This window comes from Gasterosteus aculeatus, chromosome 6 (assembly GCF_964276395.1).
Source record: "Gasterosteus aculeatus chromosome 6, fGasAcu3.hap1.1, whole genome shotgun sequence".
NCBI classification, from domain to species: Eukaryota; Metazoa; Chordata; class Actinopteri; order Perciformes; family Gasterosteidae; genus Gasterosteus; species Gasterosteus aculeatus.
The window spans coordinates 2,179,820-2,199,682 of NC_135693.1; the positions used below are offsets into that span (position 1 = coordinate 2,179,820).

At 44.1% G+C, this 19,863-nt stretch overlaps 1 protein-coding gene across 11 annotated transcripts in view; it reads right to left on the reverse strand.

Annotated features, from left to right (window-relative positions):
• birc6 (baculoviral IAP repeat containing 6) overlaps positions 1–19,009 on the reverse strand; it is a 74,058-nt gene extending 55,049 nt beyond the window's left edge. For all 11 annotated transcript variants that reach the window (XM_078104637.1, XM_078104634.1, XM_078104632.1 and 8 more), the window contains exons 1-24: positions 18,506–19,009; positions 15,687–15,868; positions 15,140–15,277; positions 14,371–14,564; positions 10,676–10,787; positions 9,918–10,000; positions 9,602–9,827; positions 9,327–9,496; positions 8,603–8,661; positions 6,768–8,441; positions 6,422–6,568; positions 6,061–6,286; positions 5,548–5,708; positions 5,223–5,354; positions 4,655–4,786; positions 4,351–4,514; positions 3,636–3,763; positions 3,375–3,536; positions 3,144–3,275; positions 2,763–2,860; positions 2,489–2,636; positions 2,214–2,347; positions 1,491–1,637; positions 1,223–1,410 (exon numbers count right to left, since the gene is read on the reverse strand). In XM_078104637.1, the coding sequence (XP_077960763.1) occupies positions 1,223–1,410; positions 1,491–1,637; positions 2,214–2,347; positions 2,489–2,636; positions 2,763–2,860; positions 3,144–3,275; positions 3,375–3,536; positions 3,636–3,763; positions 4,351–4,514; positions 4,655–4,786; positions 5,223–5,354; positions 5,548–5,708; positions 6,061–6,286; positions 6,422–6,568; positions 6,768–8,441; positions 8,603–8,661; positions 9,327–9,496; positions 9,602–9,827; positions 9,918–10,000; positions 10,676–10,787; positions 14,371–14,564; positions 15,140–15,277; positions 15,687–15,868; positions 18,506–18,716 (5,148 nt within the window). In that variant the 5' untranslated portion in view covers positions 18,717–19,009. The remainder of the gene's footprint in view (positions 1–1,222; positions 1,411–1,490; positions 1,638–2,213; positions 2,348–2,488; positions 2,637–2,762; positions 2,861–3,143; positions 3,276–3,374; positions 3,537–3,635; positions 3,764–4,350; positions 4,515–4,654; positions 4,787–5,222; positions 5,355–5,547; positions 5,709–6,060; positions 6,287–6,421; positions 6,569–6,767; positions 8,442–8,602; positions 8,662–9,326; positions 9,497–9,601; positions 9,828–9,917; positions 10,001–10,675; positions 10,788–14,370; positions 14,565–15,139; positions 15,278–15,686; positions 15,869–18,505) is intronic.
• Between the last annotated feature and the right edge of the window lie 854 nt (positions 19,010–19,863).

Below are 19,863 nucleotides of genomic sequence, written 5' to 3' on the forward strand. Positions count from 1 at the left end.
TTAAGACATTACAACATGGAATATGTTGTACACATGCTGCATCATTAGCCCTTTTCAACTGTAGGAACTTAAAACTGTAATGTCTCCTGGACCCTCCGATTCCTTCCGTTTGTGAATCGGTTCAAGCATCATATAAACAATGTTGTTTGAATTCATGGTTTGTTGTTATTTCTTGACCTTTATCCACCTCAAAGTTGTTTTATTTTTGCCACTGTGATCCTGCCCTTTTCTATACCATTGTCTCACGGCACGACTGAATCACTACGTCTGCCAGATTAGGAGAAATGTGAGGATACTTTTCTGTTTCATCATTCTGCACAACCAAACATATCATGAACCCAAGGCAGGCAGACGAAATACAATCAGAATCCATGACAAAGACTCAATATATTGAGTGAGATTTCATTGTCTGCGTTGAGGAAGGGGCAATGTTACCCTGGTTACTATGTTGCATGTTAGTAACCTGTTCACCATGTAACATGTTAGTTACACGGTGAACCGGTTACTATGTAACATGTTAGTTACACAGTGAACCGGTTACTATGTAACATGTTAGTTACACAGTGAACCGGTTACTATGTAACATGTTAGTTACACGGTGAACCGGTTACTATGTAACATGTTAGTTACACGGTGAACCGGTTACTATGTAACATGTTAGTTACACGGTGAACCGGTTACTATGTAACATGTTAGTTACACGGTGAACCGGTTACTATGTAACATGTTAGTTACACGGTGAACCGGTTACTATGTAACATGTTAGTTACACAGTGAACAGGTTACTATGTAACATGTTAGTTACACGTTGAACAGGCTACTATGCAACATGTTAGTTACACGGTGAACCGGCTACTATGTAACATGTTAGTTACACGGTGAACAGGTTACTATGTAACATGTTAGTTACACGGTGAACAGGTTACTATGTAACATGTTAGTTACACGGTGAACAGGTTACTATGTAACATGTCAGTTACACGGTGAACAGGTTACTATGTAACATGTTAGTTACACGGTGAACAGGTTACTATGTAACATCTTAGTTACATAGTGAACCGGCTACTATGTAACATGTTAGTTACACGGTGAACAGGTTACTATGTAACATGTTAGTTACACTGAACAGGCTACTACTATAGACTTCTCAGAGTGTAATTAGTAATATTCCAGGTTGACTTATATTTGCCACTAACGCGTTGTGTGTTACTTTGTCTTTCACCTGCTGCTGCAGCTTCAGAAGCTGCTGCTGTTTCTCCTGTAAGACCTGCAGCTGCTGCTCCGCAGACACCATGGCGTGGGACAGCGATTGCAGCGCCACCTGGGCTGCAGAGCTCAGAGCTGTAGAAGCTTCACCAACTGTTCCTGCCGACAGGCCGCCCACCGCAGGTGTCACACCAAACGTACTCACTGGGGTTAAAGAGTTGAGGTTCAGGCAATGACCAGTTGATGAGACCAACACAAGTAAATTTAAGAAAGGTCCTGTTTACCAGTGAACATGCTGGCGTCGTCTCGTTCCACCCGTGTCCCATCACTAGTGGAGATACAAGTAAAGTGCAAAGGCTCTACCTCCAAGAGTCCTGTTAATGCTGTGAAGCTGCCTTCTGCTGCCGAACAGCTGCTCACTTTCCCGTTCCCTACAGAAAATACAAACAACACACTCAAGAAAACATCACAATCAAATGTTCTCTCCAGCTATTCGTCAACGGGAAGTTGACAGTGCTTTACGTTTTCCACATTTAGTTATGTTACAGCCTTATTCCAAAATGGATTAAATTCTACACACAACATTCCATAATTGGCCAGAAACAGGTGTGCCGAGCATGAAGCATCAGACTCAGGAAGACCTATGGCCGTAACTGCTGCCAAAGATGAAAGTATTGACGAAAGGATGTGAATACGCATGTACATGTTATATTTCTGTTCTTTATTTGTATACATTTGATCAAACATTATGGGGTGTTGCGGGTAGAATTTTAAGGAAAACATTTATTAAAATCAATTTTGAGGCTGTAAGATGACAACATGTGGGAAAAAGTGAAGCGCTGTGAATACTTTCCGGACGCAGTGTATGCGCGTCTGTTCTGCACAAGCGTCTCCTCTCATCGTCCCTGCGTGTGCCAGTGTGGGCTGGTTCTTCCCTTAATAAACAGTACGTCTCTCTGGCAGTGTCACCTGAGTGAAATTGAGTCAGACCAGTACATAGCCAATACCTGATAAGATGTCAGAGAGGTCAATCTCATCCGACTGGACTCCGATGCTGCTGTTGAAGGCATTCTTGCAGGAGGAACCGCTGACCTCAAGGTCAAAGAGCACTGGGTCAAAGGGAGAGCTGTACAGGCCGTACCTGAAGGTGAGTAGATAGTGGGAGGGGACGCACATACACACGTTAGCAGTAGTTTGATCGCCTTCTACGTCTACCATCAGGTAACAAAATCAAACAGTAGTAATGCATCACTAGCCTGCGGTGGGGGGAGGTGTTAAGTACCTGGTCTGCAGTAGTGCCTCCAGCGGGGTGAGGCGGTCCTGCAGCTGACGAGAGATGGTGGTGAGCAGAGAGGCGCAGGAGGTGCTGCAGAACGCCAGATCTTCTTCCTTCACATAGTTCAGCAAGACGAAGTACCAGAACACCGACCCTGACACCAGACAAGAGGGACAGATGTGGAAATGAGTACTGGGCTGCATCGATGGCTGGTTAGGGACAAATCTACCGTAACCATCTCCACACATCATGTTGCGTGTCACGTTGCTCAGGTACTTACCACCTGTTGCTGCAGCAGGCAAGTAAGGCATGTTGTCTAGCATAGCCTTCAGAAGACTCACGCCAAAACCCTGCTGACTTGGCTCCCCTTTCCCATTGCTAAAGCAAGAAATACAACATCATGAACAAAATCCACGAGTAATTGTAAAATAACTAATAAACCTTTCATTGATTACATGGTTTGATGTAATCAATGAAAGGTTTATTAGTTATTGAGGAAAGGTTTGGTGTATTTGATGTAAGTTCGATGTAGTTATGAATACTGACGTTTACTACTGAGATTAAATGTAAACACAGAAATTTCATCCGTGGAGCGCCAGTATTAATCCCATAGAGTGAAGGAGCCGAAAGAGTTATTGATGAAAGCAGCACTGGTCCTTACCTAATACAAAGTGCAAGAAAGCGCGCACACTTGTGCGCTATGCTGCGGCCAGCCTCGAAGAAACACATCTGCACAATATCGGTCAGCCGCGTCCGGGTTTTGGCCAGCAGGCCCTCCTTTCCTTCTCTTACACTAAAAAGAAGACATGGGATATTCGACTTGTCTGTAAACCGTGTACATTTCATTGGAAGTTGGGGTGTCTTGTTTGCTATGCTGAAGCTTTCGTCCTACCTGCAGGGTCCGTTGGAGAAAACTCCAGCCAGCCAGCACAAGATGTCCAGGATGAGCCTCTGAGCGTGCTCAGTGACGGGGCCGACGTCTGCCTGCCGACAAAGCGCGTCCAGCAACTTCTCGTGGAAGTCCGGGAACTGCAGCATTGCACAGCGTTGGACCCTGAAAAGTACAGATGGACATAGACAATATGTACAGTAGATCATTATCTGATTGCATGCGTGTGACTGCTCATTTATGATTATAAAACAGTGATCTGACCTTTCTTTGGGCACTGAAGTCTTCTTAAACCTTCTTATTGTGACGGAAACCTCCTGCAGCAGGTCACAGCCTCGCAGGTTTTCTACTTTCTTCAAGGGAGGTGAGGACTCGGTTTTCACTGCAGACACCTTGACACACACACACACACACACACACACACACACACACGGGGAACTTAAACTCTGGATATAATTGAGACAATACCAACTGAAAGATGGAAACATCTAAAATGTGTCATAAAATTACTCAATGGTACAACTGACTGTCTAGGCAAGGGGTATTCAACTAAAATGTGAAGAGGTCCGGTTAGAGAAAACTTCTAGAAGCAGTGGGATTAAATAAAGAAAGAGTTGTATCAACATTTGCATGTAATCAATACATTACTAACAAATCAAATGAATTCAGTACGATTCTAAAACTCTTTTGACAATATTTATTGTCAAGTAACAAAAAAACTTAACATAGATATGTGTGATTGCAAATATAAATAATGTTCTCTGAATTAACTAAATAAAAGTAGGGCTGTGGCGGTGGGCGTCTAAAAAAAAGAAGTCTGTGCAAAAATATGTGACGTCAAGTTTGCAATGTATATATTTAGATATGTTAGCTATATTAAGTCCCGGTAGTGGGGGAGCTAACTGTTTCAAAGTCTGTATGGTCTGGAAAAGGACAGAGGAAGAGGTATCAACCCATTCTAAGTATCAGGATTGGGTACCTTGGAGGCCTGTGCCCGTTGCAGCAGAGTGGACAGTGAGTGGCCTTTGCTGCCCTGAGGCTTGGCGCTGGGCATTCTCACCACAGGCCGGCTCTCCTCCATGCCTCTATCACTCACGGCTTTGATGTGAACCAGGAAGGACCGGTACTTGCCTCCTGTCATGCCTGCAGTGGGAGGAGAATGGGACAACTCAGACACTGATGAACCGACAACCTGGTGGCTGATTCTTACAAAAAACAAATTCATGAGCACAAAGACCTTCAAAGTTAAGTTTAAAGAAACGGGTAGATGTGACTATCATCACCTTTGACAAGCTTGGGGCTGGTTAGGCTGAGCATGCCTGCGTGGCCAGAGAGGTCCAGCCCACTGGCCAGCCATACTGGACCACACAGGATGTCCTCCTTGTGGTCCTCTAAGAATGGACACAGCACAGAGCCTACAGCAAGCACATCAATCAAACACAAATGTTCATTAATGTTCAATGACTAAAAAAAAAAATCGGTGAGGGGCGATACAATCATGAAATCTTTCTCTGTTAATTTTATACCCACAAAACGAAAGTAAAAGTCTAATACTAGAGATACAATCAAATAAAGGCATGGGCAGGATCACCAAAAGCAAACAAAGCTGGTCTGAAAACACTAGCAGAAACAAAACACTAGCAGAAAGACGATCTTCTTAAGCTCTGGTCCTACTGACAGATATTTTATTGTCTTCAACAAAGATAAAAAAGGTCAATGTCATTTTGGTTGTAGTGATACACTCAATGATGGAAACATTAACTTGATCAAAAAGCTTTTTTCTAATGAACAGATAAATTAATCTGAAATAGCGCAAAGCTAATGGCAAACTAAACGGGTGGCATTGTTTACCTGATGTCTCCTCTATGTCCATGAACTGGATGTCCTCTGTGAAGTCGTGCAGCAGAGGCTGGCCGTTCCTTTGCCCGTTAGCATGGAGTACGCTGGAGAGGGGGAAGGATATCTGCCTGTCCACGGCCGTCTCTGTCAGACATGGAAAGATTTAGACACATATTCCAAACACCACTTTTCATTTTAGCTGAACATCTTGAAACACCATAGTTGCAAAATCAAAAGGATAATCCCGAGGAAATCATGACATTTGCAAAGGATCGTCTTCCAACCTGGTTGTATGACTACATTTTTTCATAAAAAATGCATCTTAATGTGTCCTCACCACTGACTTTGCCCAGCCCCGGTGCTTTGTTCTTCAGTAAAGTGACCTGGATCTGAGGAATGTTTACTATGTTGGCATTCAGGACAAACTTGAAGTCCACATGGCCCACCATGCAGGCCTTAGGCAGCACCAGCTCAAACACATGCTCGTCCCAGCTGGAGCTGCAAAGACAATACGGGTCACCAACTGCTCAAGGGTTTGTATCATAATGCTGACAGGGAATTTTACCTGGATCCCAAATTAGATTTCTTAAAACTTGTGAATGTGAAACATTTTCATGTATGAAGAAATTGCTAATGAAAGAATGGAAAGTTATGAATTGGACTTGGGTGTAGATAGACCCTCAGCAAAGAAATGACTGCACTGCCTTCATCAATTAAATCAACTGCATTGCCTTTACTTTCAAACTATTATGTTATTATGTAATATAGGGAAAGTAAAGGACGTCATACACTGAGTGTTACAGCAACAAGTTATACATGACAGGTACTACGGTGTACTTGGTGCAGCTACCCGTCACTCTGAAGCTTCCAGGTCCGGGTGTGTTGGGCTGCGTCTCCATGGTGCTGCTGGTGAAGGTGCTGTGGGTGGCGGCGCTGCTGCTGCTCTTGCTGCACCTCAACCCAGCACGGCGGCACTGTGGCCGAGAAGCGCGGGGTCAGCGTCTCAAAGCGCGTTAGTTCTACCAGTGACATCAAGCTCTCCGTGGTAAGCAGTTGGTCCACCAGGAGGTCCACTCCTGCACAAAGGCCAGTAGAGGGGCAATGGAGGACATCAGATTAACAGAGACATAGACGGGCCAAAGAATTGAACACACTGAATGTGTCCGGTTAGCCATTAGACTGTGTGGTTGGAAATGCCAGAGTGAGTTTACCTGTGATCCCAGGGCTGGAGGGGTTGGATGAGGGCTTGGCCCCCTCAAACAGTTCAGCCCCTTTAGAGAGGGGCCCATCAATAAACATGTCTCCGTCATCTACGTCGTCACACACACCTCCAATTTGAAGGAAATGAAGTTCTCCACCTTCAGAGACAGGAAGTGACAAAATTGAAGTAAATCAAATCAAAATGAAATTCCTTATTTGAATATGAGCATGTTTTAAACAATGACAATGACAAACAATAGCAACCTACTGAAAGAAATTTCAAAATATATATTTATTTTGAAGCCATCCCATGTATCCCACAAGTGTACTGCACAGCTGCCTCAGAGAAACACTCACCTTTGGTACAGGCACAAAGGCGGTCAGTCCCAGAGCAATAGGTAACAGACACAAAGGGGTCAGTCTCCTCTGCTGGCCCTTCCTTCTTAGGCGGCTCCACCTTGGCCAAGACCTCCAACGTGGACAGGTCCAGTATCATAACGTAGCCAGCCCGCGTGGTCACCACCAGGTGGCCGAGGCCTGCAACCTCTAAGCGCCTGCCCTCTTTGTGGCCCATAGCGGAGCCTGATGGCCCGGTGGCCGTAGCGCTGCTGCTAGTTATGGCTGCTCCACATGCAGTCCTAGTTCCAGAGCCAGCAGAGCCTGCTGGGCCCGATCCAAAGCCAGATGAGCCATTCTTAGACCCAGAGGAGTGCGCCGCCTCTGGAGATTCTTCACTATCATCCTCCCTGCTATCAAGCACATCTGGAGGAAGCAATATAAGAGAGGTGATGGCATCACAAGGGTCCCAGATCTGCTGCACCTTGACAGGTTCTTCGTCCAAGGTGACAATACGGGTGGAGTAGTTGAGTTTGTAGAGTGCGAGATATCCTCCACTCCCACCAGTTGTGGCCCTCTGCTGCTGCTGCTGCTGCTGCTGCTCTCCTGGGGGCAGAATGAGGGGTGTCTGAGGCGGTGACCCCCCTGAATGGTGGCCTTCCACCCCATTGGCCACTAAGTGTAAGGGGTCTCCCTTGCGCTGGCTGCAGAGGGCAGAGTGCAGCCGGTTGAGATTGTTGAGAGCCTCCACTTGGTTTGTAGCACTGAGAGATTCAGCGCTACAAGGCTGCAGACCGACCAGAAGGTGCACACCGTCCCAGCAGGGTGTGATAGAGTCCACGTAAAGATTCTCCTCTTCCAGCTGTTTCGGCAGCCTCAAGCACTGCACCAGAGTTCCTGGTCGAGGCGGGGTGGAAGAAGTTGCTGCAGCCAGCGGGCTCCATTTTTCTGTATGACCGTCCAACCCTGCCAGATTTGTTGCTGCATCAGCAAACTGCTGAATGTAAGTGATGGGAGGATCCTGAAGGAGAAGCTGCTCATGCGAGTCAAACTCCATCTCTATAATCTGTGGCACAGTGAAGCCCTCCTCGTGCAGCCCCTTGCTCATCAGGTTGTTCATTTGAGAAAACCCCTGCCCTGAGGACTTGTCATCCACCTCTCTGATGCTGTACAGGAGCAGCACAGGTATAGTCCTACGAACAGCTGGCAGAGAAGACGGGCTTGGTGGTTGGGAACCTACCAGCTTAGAGAAGACCTGCTCCTGGGCTGCAGTCTGGGGGTTGCAGGTCTCTATCTCCATGGGGCCTTGGTCCTGAAGAGGCCCAGGATTTAGGAAAGACTCAGGCCCCTGAGTCCTTAGGGGACCATCTGTGGTCCTGCGTGTTTTGGCCGGAGATGTGGGGGGGGGTCCAGCCATGGGGGTGCCTGATGCTGAGCGGTAGCTGAGCAGGCCGCCGGCCAGTAGACAGGGGAAGGGAATGTTGTGGTGCTCAGGAAACTTATCCTTTGCTTTGGCCTGGCTGTAAGCCTTGCCTTTCTTTAGTGAGGGGTTGGCCCCCAATTCCTCCAGATCCTTAACAGTGTCCTCCAGCACACTGGCCACCACCTCCCACTGCAGCTTCTCTGGCTGCTGGAGAACACTCAGCGAGGTCACTCCTAGGCTCATGTCCATACTTTCCCACCGGGACTGCTGGCCTGGAACAGAGGTAAGAGGAGGGCTGGGGTTTGTGCTGTCTGGGAAGAGGTATTTCAATGACGCCTATCATAAGGAGATCGCTCCAATATAATTTATCTCAACAACAATAGAATCACCAGATCTTGGCATCGACGAACATGGGAAATAAAAGTCTTTATACCTGTTACTGACTCTGAACGAGAATGTTCATCACTGTCCGAGTCCTCCAACTGGTCATCGCTGGAAAAGAATACATGTTAGAAAAAAAAAAAACATGCACACACACGCCTTCTCTCAAATAAAACAGCCTCAAGCTAAGTTACTAAACTGAGCTCACGGTGAAGGTTATCTTGACTCGGGTATCTACTGGCTCCAGCCTAAATGAAGCTCCTTGCTTGAAGTGTTGATGTGAACATATACTCTGGTATTTCGCAGCTCCCATTTGGCCCCGTTCACTAATATGTGCGTAGAAATGTTCATGCAAAGGACTGTTACATTCCTTACATGTTGGCAACAGCCCAAGAGGCATGCTGCTAAAAGATATTTGAGATTGAAGTTTAGACAACAACAAAGTTCACATCAATGTTGTTTTTTTCCAAATGTTCGTCAGAGATGAAAGAAACCAGACAGATTTACTCCTATTCTGTACTTAATTCTGACTTGACACATTATTTATGTTTTGCTCTTTTATTGTATTACTCATTCCCATTACACAAACTGCACACAATGAAGTTCCCTCTCAGCTATGTGACATTCTGTATCTAGGTACATGAACTATTAGTCAGCTGCTCCTTAAAGCTAATCACCAGTCCTTCTCTGCTGTACACCATGGTAACAGGGCAACCTCAGCCTCAATGATTTGTGTATACGGTTAGATGAATCAGAGGCGTTTGTGTGGGTTTCACCTGTCTCCTTCTAGCTTGGGCAGGTCAGAGCAGGACGACGACTCTTCCAGCCAGGCCAGAGTTGGTCTCCGAGACTCCGTCAGCGCCTGATGGCTCTGCTCACCACCGCACAGAATCAGCTGCCGCAGAATGGCCGGGTCGTATGGATTGACGTCAAACTTCAAGTGCACCTGTTCACGCACAATTACGCTCGTTCAGTCCGAAACCGACACTTTAGAAAGTGATCAGGACACATGACAGATGATTTTTATATATTCCCAATTAGGTGCTCTGACCTTCATCATTTTGGAGACATCCCATACGCAGATCTTGCCCCTCTTGGTGGCAGCAGCCAGAAACTGTGGGCAGCTGCCGAAGCCATAGCAGGCGATCTTGTCCGAACTGTCGGGGCTGTTGGGAGTTTGGGCGGGGCTGGTGGCAAGTGTAACTGACAGCGGCACGTTCTGCGTGTGCTCGCCCTTCACAAAAGGACAGTTGGGAGAATGCCGCTCGTGTTCGGACCTGGGGAAGGGGGGGTAGTGGAGAAGTATTGGTTATCAATAGTTTAGTTATAGTACATACATGTATGCATAATTAATAGTCTCTGCTCACCAGGGCTCATCCGTAGGTTCCCAACAGACCAGACACACACTGCAGGTGAAACACATCGCTCTGTCGTCTCCCGTTGAGGCAGGCTGTGGACAGACAGGGTAAATGATGAACTTGTTGCAAATTATAATCATCTGGGCTAAAATGGGGGTGAATATTCTAGGGATTAGTAATAATCTACCTATTTGTTTCAAGTATGCTCAACAGTAACCGTATTGCATGAATAGCACAAAGACAACAATAACTTTTAAACTTTAGTTACCAACCTGTCTCCTGCCCCACGAGAAAACATTATTTTTAAGAAAAATGTATCTTGAAAACAAGCATCTGTAGGAAAGGACACACATACAAGTGCTCCATCCCCAGGTAGAAGTCACAAAATTTTTTCATGGACCCTTAAAAGTTTGACCGTGTTCAAGAAAGCAGACAAGCCTCTGAAGGCGGTCCATAGGTCTCAGATTCTGGAGATTTAGATCACAGCAACGATGTTCAGTGTTTCCTGACCAGCGAACAAGGTGTCAGTCACAGACACTGATGACTGCAAAGCTTTCTATAGCTTTAGGTGTTTGGTATTACACCAAAGCACATGAGCTTTAACCAGAACAGTCTCCTTGGTTGCATTCGGTTAAATGCAGCCAGGTGTCTTCCTCTGAAACTGAATAATGTTCCGCTGACCTAAAACACCATCAAGGTCTACTGTGCATGAGAGTAAACAAATATGAACCGAGTATCTGGCTCTTCTGAATTCTCTCAAAACCTACCTGGTGGTAAAATCCGGCTTGAGCCATTGGATCAGGCTGAGCCCACCTGTATCCAGCATGCGGCCACGACGTGAAAGTCTCCCTCCTGTTGGCCTCGCTGTACATCAGAGATCTGGAGGGAAGAATACATTTTAGGAACATGCTATTGTGGAAAGTGTTGTAGTACATTTTTTAAAGTACAAACATGACATTTTTTTTAGCTATTACTAACGCTGCTTGTTTAAGGGAACACTACATGTTATAGATGGACTACATAATAGTTAGGGTGCACAAAATGAATTATGCTTTTGATTACTAATTCGCACACACAAATAACTGCATCAGGAATCAGATGTATGATTGAAAGTGAATATAACTTTTAGGAGATGTGCAGTTGGGGTATGACTAAATTAAAATGGAAACTCAAATTAAAACATAATGCTATCACATTTCACTCCGTTGACCAGGGGAATATACAGTGCATATAAAAATATTAAAAAAAATTTACATTAAAAAAACCTATGCCCGAAATCTTCAATGTGACCTATAAATGTAAAAACAAAATTAAATAGTTAAGGGGGGGGGGGGGATAAAAAATTTGAACCGTACAATAACATGGTTGCATAAATATGCACATTTCATTACTGATTTCATTCCAGCATTGTAAGGGTCTATGAGCACAGCACATCTGGACATCTCCTGTGCACCACCCTCTTCAGATCATCCCCCAGATCAATTGGATTCAGGTCCATTCCAGAACTTTAAAATTCCTCTGATGAAGCCATGCTTTGGTTGTTTGAATGTATGCTTTTGGTTGTTGTTGTTGTGCAGAGTAGTAAAAGTCCTCTTCATCTTTCGCTTTCTAACAAAAGCCTGAGGGTTTTGTCCCAAAGCGGTTCATAATCTCCTCCACCTTGACCAAGCCCCCCCGATGCAGCTGAAGGTTAATAACCCCAAAGCACGGTGATGCTGCTGCCGCCCCATGTTTTAGGTTGGGTATGATGTTCTTTGGGCCTGTAGAATTATGGCCAAAAAGTGTAACCATGGTTTCATCAGATCATAACTCATTTTCTTACATGCTTTTGGGAGACTTCCGTGTATATTTTTGCTAAGTTTGGCTTGGATGTTTTTCTCTGTAAGAAAAGGCTTCCGTCCTGCCCCCGTAGCCCATACCCATGAAGACTACGGGAGGTTCTTGTCACATGTAGTACACAGCTCCTTTACTGTTGCTGTAGGCCTCTCGGATGCTTCCCTGACAAGTTTCCTCCTCGTCTCTTCATCAGTTTTGGAGGGACGTCCAGTTCTTGGTAATGTCACTTTAGTGATACATTTTCTCCACTTGATGATGGCCGTCTTCTCTGCGTTCCATAGAATATCTCATTCTTTTACTAACCTTCTCCTGACTGACCCTTTTCAACAATGAGATCTCTGATGGCTTTCGCTGTAAATGCTACTAGACAGCTGAACTTTACGTGGAACTATCAGCATCACTTTAAATGATGTCAGGTGTGTACGGACTACAATTATGAGTGTGAATGTGATTTGTTAATCCTGAACACAGCCACATCACCATCTATAACAAGGAGCTCACACTTAACCACCTTTTTTAGTTCCCAATATTTCCCCCTAAAGGATTTTATTTTTTCAATTCAATTATTTACATTATATGCCACATAGATGGTGGGAAACATTCTAACTTAACATGTATATACAGTGTTTACCCTTCAATGCTGCAGAAATGTTTCTGTACGGTCTTCAGATCTGTGCCTCGATATGATCCTGTCTCAGAGGTCTGCTGGTTTGTGCTCTGACATGTGCTGTCAATGTGCTATAGACAGGTGTGTGCCTGGCATGTCAGCAACTGAATAAAGCAGGTGGACTCCAATCAAGTTGTAGAAATATCTCAAGGATGATCAGTGGAAACAGGACGGACCCGAGCTCAATTTTGAGTGTCATGGTAAAGGCTGTGAATACTTGTGTACATGTTATATTTTCATTCTTTAATAGATTTAAAAAAGAAAGAAAAATATTTCACTTTCTCATTATGGGGTAGAATTTGAGGAAATAAATAAATTTAATCCATTTTGGAATAAGGCTGTAACGTATGCAAAATGTGGCTTGTGTGTGTACTCACACAAGCCACAGTCGCCATCAGAAGATGGTGCCATGTGGTCATATAGGGATGGACATGGTCCGCAACAATACTCAGGTAGGCTGCAGCACTTAAACCACGCTCAATTGGTACTAAGGGTCCCAAAGTGTGCAAAGAAAATGTCCCCCACACCATTACATCAACAGCAGCCTGAACCGTTGATGCAAGGCAGGATAGATCCATGCTTTCATGTTGTTTACGCCACATTCTGACACGGCCATACGACTGTCGCAGCTGAGATGGAGACTCATCACACCAGTCAACACTTTTCCAATCTTCTATTGTCCAGTTCTGGTGAGCCTGTGTGAATAGTAGTGTCACTTTCCTGTTCTTAGCTGACAGGAGTGGCACCCGGTGTGGTCTTCTACTGCTGTAGCCAATCATCTTCAAGGTTCCACGCGTTCATAGATGGTGTTGTGCATTCCTTGGTTGTATCGAGTGGTTATTCGAGTTACTGTCGTCTTTCATCTCGAACCAGTCTGCCCATTCTCCTCTGTCCGCTCACATCAACAAGGCATTTTTGTCCACACAACTGCCGCTCACTGTATATTTTCTCTTTTTGGTACCCCCATAGAATCCCAGTAGATCTGCAGTTTGTGACGTACTGAGACCAGTGCGTCTGGAACCAACAACCGTGCACGTTCAACGTCACTTACACACAAGTTTGAATTAGCATTTAAGGGCTTTGTTGAAGCTGGCTCAACAAATGTAGAGAGGTTAAACACCTTAACCGAAACAATGGTAAAACTCTTTTCTTCCAACTACTCAAATCTCTCTTAAACACTACATCAACGGGTCATCATTCACCCGTTAACACCCATTCATACTCTATCGGGAGGAGCTACCATACGACCCCTGTCCATCAGTAACTAACGCTCACACAGCATACATCTATACTTTAACTCCCAATCGCAAACAGGGGGACGTTTTATTTTGAGCCACAGGTGACTTTACTCAATGTAGAATTTCAATGTGAGTGAAAAGAACTGCAGTAACATTTGATTTTCCTGAGAAAATCCAACCCTGCAGCTTAACCAACATGAACAAGGAGTGGGACTCTGCGGGACCAGTACTGTACAAAGTACACATGGACAGTGAGCAGCACGGTTTGGATGGAACAGGCGTACCACCCACCGTTATCGTCCACTAGAATAAATAGATTGGAATTAATTAACAATATTTATAATCTTTCAGTGGACACTGATTAAAGTCAACGCATTAAGAGTAACAATGTGTTGTGGGCATGAACTTCTTTAACCTAGAATATCCCTGAGGATTTGAGGGCACTTGTCCATTTGTCTAGGAAGCAATCCAGCTTTACTGATTGGAACATTTCTATGAGCCGCACGAATAATTCTTCTAACTCTAAGATCTCTTTCAATGTGTCCATCCACTTTAGCCACTAACAAAAATGAATTTGTTCCCTGCTCGCATCCCCGGTGTTTCCGCCAAGGTTTACACGCGTCTGCGTGTGTCCATCGGGGCAGAACTGCCGCGGACAATTGAAAGAAAACAGAAAAAACGTCCCGACTTTCTATATAATGGTAAAGAAAACAGTGCTCACCTATCTACAGAGCGACCGGGGCCCACCCCAAGCTCGGGCCTGGTGCTTGACAAGAGGTAAGAGAGCCTGTCCATGATGGATGAGGCCACAGACAAGGCAGCGATGTTCTGGTTTATCTTCTTGAGCTCATTGACGATGGCACTGGCCACCAGCCTCAGCATGTGGTGGGGAAGATGGAAGGTCACTGTCGCCCACTGAAAGAATGACGGAGAAGCAAAAGATTACAGGAATACTTTTGTTGGACTATGTACTGTAACGTTCTTCTCATTGAGTAGGTAGCTGTCTGGCCTCTAAAAGGCTTTCAAAGCATTTATTTTTATCCTATTCATGTAAAAGCTAAAGGTCAACGCTTGTGTCATGCATCCGATTATTGAATTTGTGATACAAAGACGGTGTAATGAACTAAAAAAACGCTCAGTCATTTTTTTTATATGACGATGATCAGCATCAGAAATCTGTCAACGTGTTTTTAAGATCTGTTTTGGGCCAAAATGTCACCAAAGGTGCATCCCTAGTTGTTATGTCAATAACTACTATAGGCAGAAGTTAACAAATATTGATGGTTTACACTGTTTTTAAAGCAAAACCATTTGGGACAGAGGGGGAACTAAATTATAGTACCAGCAGCACTACCAAAACAAAAAGGATCGTACCAACATAGTGACACCGTGGCCCTGATGGGGAACAGAAAAAACTAAAAATGCACAGCAGCTAAATGATAAATCCTTAATATGTTGATATGAAGACAAAAACAAACACATAGTAATACCTTGGCCACTTTGTGATTGGCCGCTGTCTCGTGTGAGGTATTCTTCAGGCCTTCTTTGAGCTGGGTGATGAAGAGTTCATAGCCCTCAGTGTTAGACACATCGATCTTCTCCTGACAGGCTGACAGCATCTGCTGGGCCTGAAAAAACACCCAAACAAACATGTTAGTTAAAGTTCTCACTGCACGACAAAAGACATCTCATGCGACCACTGACATGAGCAGGACTTTAGTTATTTACAACACAAATAATGTCAGGGGGTTGAAGATTGCAGATAAACCAGAAGCCTCAAAGGGCATAAGTCATGAACTGCCTGGGGGCATTATATTCTTCGTGGAAACATTGGTGGTCATTTTTGTGTGTGAGGAAGGTTAGTGTAAAAGTAATGTGAGGGAGGATTGATGGCTTAACAACAGTTTTAACCAGCCTGATATACTCACATTGAGCAAGTTATTCCACGGAACAAAAGCCTTTGTGTGAACACATGTATGCAGGCAAATATCAGGTGACAACTATTATCTGTGTAAAGAGCTTCCTGGTGTCTCTAACCTCTGTGACCGGCAGCTCCAGTTGAACCATATCCTCCGGTTTGGCCACCGGAAGCTGGAGAGCTGTGTCCAGGAGCAGGATACCGTTCAAGTCCTTCCTGCATCCCACTGCATAGTCGTTCACAAAAAGCACCTTGTCCACTGCGGGAAAGTACTGACACCTGACACGACCGCCAGGTTTCGCTGTGACAGGAACAGAGGACAGCAGACAGTGTCACGTAGTAGGAAGGACAAAGAATTCCCAATGTTACCACCTGAGAGAGTGCAGGTGCTCAACGTGTTTGCACTTTTTAAGTGTCGTAACTTACACAATGTTTTGCGTTTAGAGAATAAGCTAAATTGTGAGGCGGCTCCCTTCGGGTTGAACGAATGGGGATTAACCGATGAAGCATCCCCATGTGAATAGAAACTTAATGTTACCGTTTGAAAGTTTGCCCACACAAAATAAATTAAGCAAAACTACGGCTTTCTCATCTGTGCTGTTTTAGCATTTACACATGCTAAACACAAAGGAAAAGGCTGAGGATTGGAGACGATCAAACTTTATGAAAACTGAATACTCAAATCTGTTCAAAAGCCGAGCTATCAGGGACTTTCTAAAAGGCAAGAACACTTGGTAAGAAAAAGCAGGATCAAGTTATATGACTTTATTAAACATAATGCTGAATACTTGTGCCAATCACTTGAACCAGTGTGGCTCAACATATAGGGAATTGTAATCCTTGGTACGACGGCATACAAGTTAAACACACAGTGACAAAAGAGACATCTATGATTATGAGATCTGGAACAATCCCTTAACGAAAGCAATGATTAAGCCCTGTGTCTCTAAGACTACATCAACAACAACGTGCAGCTAAAGGTGACTATTACCACTTACTCAAGTTCAAGAACAGACATGTACACACATGTTTATGCGACATCTGTTATACTTTTTCTTCTTGTTTATTTGTATGTATGCAGAGACTAAACAAATTAACATAATAGAAGAATGACTTAATGAAACATTATTTCTCTTCAAAACATCTTCAAAAACATTGTTTTCACTTGGAGGCAACAGCAACAATGTAGCAGCACCTTTCATGACACAAGTATTGCAGGTATGCTATATGACTGCAGCAGTAACATGTGCTTATCAGGATCTAGAACTGTGTTGATACTGTAATGGAGGCTTTCACAATAAAATCCTAAAACAAATCAAAATGAATACTGTAGGTGGACAACCGCACAGTCAGACTGCTGTCAGCTTTAGTCGCGTTGTACCGATATAGTTACAACGCTAAACCAATCTGGTTTCACGATCTGCATTAAAACTGTTAAAAAGTAAGTATGAAACATTTACATTTCAAAATAAACTTAGATTAAAGTAAACTAATACAAAGTCAACTGAAGATCAAACAACTTGTGTATTGCTGCAAGCCCATTTTTGTAATATCACTTTCAGCGGGTTTGTAAAGTGTCCCTTTTACGTACATTATGAATCTACACAGCTTCCATTGGAGACATATTATATTAACATTGTGCTAGCTGGAAGCTGCATGCACCCTTGACATCATGCCAGGTAGTCAACAGGCCAATAAATACAAACAGACATGGCAGTCTGCTGATGGTGGATGTTAGTATGAACACTCCAACAATGTATAACAATTTGTAGCTTTATTTAGAAAATTGGTGAATAATGTCTATTATTACAAGTAATCAATCGAATGCAACCATGTTTAACTCCTAAATGTCCTACTGTACCAAACCGGCTTCACCTTAAGGTCACCTGAAACAATTCTCAATAGGGTTTGAAATCAATGGTCTCATGAACAAAAACCTGAGCACTGTGATGGGAAGGGTATGGTCTTATTTCCATTTTAAGAATTACTCTATATATTAATATTTACATGGAAATTGGCACTACACATTTTTCGCAATCCTTTATGTTGAAATACAACTTTTGTTCAACCAAAAATAAATCAGGGTTAAAGCTCTTCCACAAACGCTGGCATCCATCTGAGATTAGCTAAATGTAAGACGTAAACACATGCTAACATAAAACCACCGTCTATAGGATAGATTTGTCTTTGGCGCTTAAAAAACAACAAAAAACACAAATGCCACAAACAAAGGTGTTTAAAGAAGCATGTGGGAAGCGATCAGCGTTGCAAGGGAAATGGGGAAACTAATATCTTGATTCTTTGAAAACATGGTATGCTGTGTCCTGTCCCCAATTACATTGTGACTGCACTTTGCATCCAGTGGGCAGGCAGTACCAACACAGGTGTCAAGTCTGGCCCAACTCTGCGGCACCAAATCAGTTTACTTTCTGTTTTCTAATGGTCGAGGCTGGAAGTTACGACAGCTGACGTTAAAGTGCCCATTTCCCATTGACTCACTGCGCAGCTTTTGACTATTAGGTAACGCTATGTGCGCTACTTCAGATGTCAAATATATGCATTTTAATTCTTACAGACATACCGCGACTGACCATTAGAAAGGAACTGAGTTAACAAGAAACATCGACCGGCTAACTGGCGCTGTGCTAAGTTAACCAGCTAGCTAATAGCTTGGAAGGTAACGTTAGTAAACAGAAGCGAAAACTCGCGTTCAAGAAGCACCACTTTGTCTTTGACTACAAACGCATCGACGTCCGTGCGCGGCGAACTAGCAGTTTGCCAGATAATCTAACTAACACGAATCCCAAAGACAACGGCTGGGGAGAGCTAACGTTAGCCTGCTGGTCTGTGTCGTGTTTAACCTCGCGTCTGTTGACAGCCAGCGGTTCGCGTCTGAAGCCGTCTGTGCCGGGGCATGACAGAGGGCTGCGGGGCTTACCGTGCAACGCTGAAGCCTGGAGAATGGCCCCCGAAGTCCCGTCAATTACTTTGATACTGCCGCGGCTCGTAACGGCCAAGATAGTGTTGAGGGCCGGGTGGTAGGAAAGGCTTCGCAGGCCCTCCTCGTCGCAGCGCAGGCAACCGTCTCTCAGTACGATCCAGTCTGAAGGGGTGGACGAGCCGAAGCCCGGCGAGGCCGCGGCCGCCATCTTTCCTTATTTTTTTTGCTTCTCTTGCTTGTGAGGTTTGTAAGGATTACCTAATAAACGTAATATTGTTAATTCTAAGAGACTAACTCCGAACTATCACTCCTCTGCCACTGCTGACTCCTTCTCCGGCTTCTTCTCCTCCGCCCGTTACCTCAGCAGTGGCTATTCACCACCAGCGCTAAGCAACTCCAGGCTGGGCTCTCTGTCAGTGACACGATAGGTACATGGAGCTAGCGTATCTTCATGCACTTCTCGCGATAGCACCAAGTGCAAACGAGAATCACGGGTGGAATAAAAAACTGTCTGTCAGAGTAATGGCTCTGCAACAAACAAGAGGTGACAACGTTGTACTGCGCCCTGCAGAGGAAACAATTGATGCATTACCCCAAACTACTACTGATACTTTGAATCAACATTTTAGAGCCTGAAATGATAAGCCTAATATATATTACACTTTATAAATTCATATTATACGGAGAAACCGTGTATGTCCTTACACTAGAAATAACATATTTCCATCATTGATTTATCCATCTGTCAGGTTTATATTTCTGATTTGTATCCCAAAAGAGACAATTAAACACAAAAAATGATGCGGTAGTGAACATTTCAACAGCACAACGGCAGATGTCATAACCGACACATATTCTTTTTTGCTAAAGTAAATTAGAATGAAAAATACATTCATAATTGAATTTCATAAAAGGATACGTAATAATATCCGTTGACATTTTAAATAAAAAGTGAGAGGAAAAGACGGATTGCTGGCAAAACATTACATTACATTACATTACATGTCATTTAGCGGACGCTTTTATCCAAAGCGACGTACAATAAGTGCATTCAACCATAGGGTACAAACTCAGGAGAACAAGAAACAAGAAAGTGCAATTTCCTCAAATAAGCCAATTTACAATTTGCTATAGATGAGTGACGTTACAAGTACAATTTAAGTGCTACAATTTGTTAGTCTTTAGTCGAGGTAGAGTCTGAAGAGGTGTGTCTTTAGTTTGCGGCAGAAGATGTGAAGGCTCTCTGCGGTCCTGGTGTCTTCACAGAGGTCGTTCCACCATTTCGGCGCAAGGACAGCAAAGAGTCGAGATCTAGTCGAGTGTTTTGCTCTTAGTGAGGGAGGGACGAGTAGTTT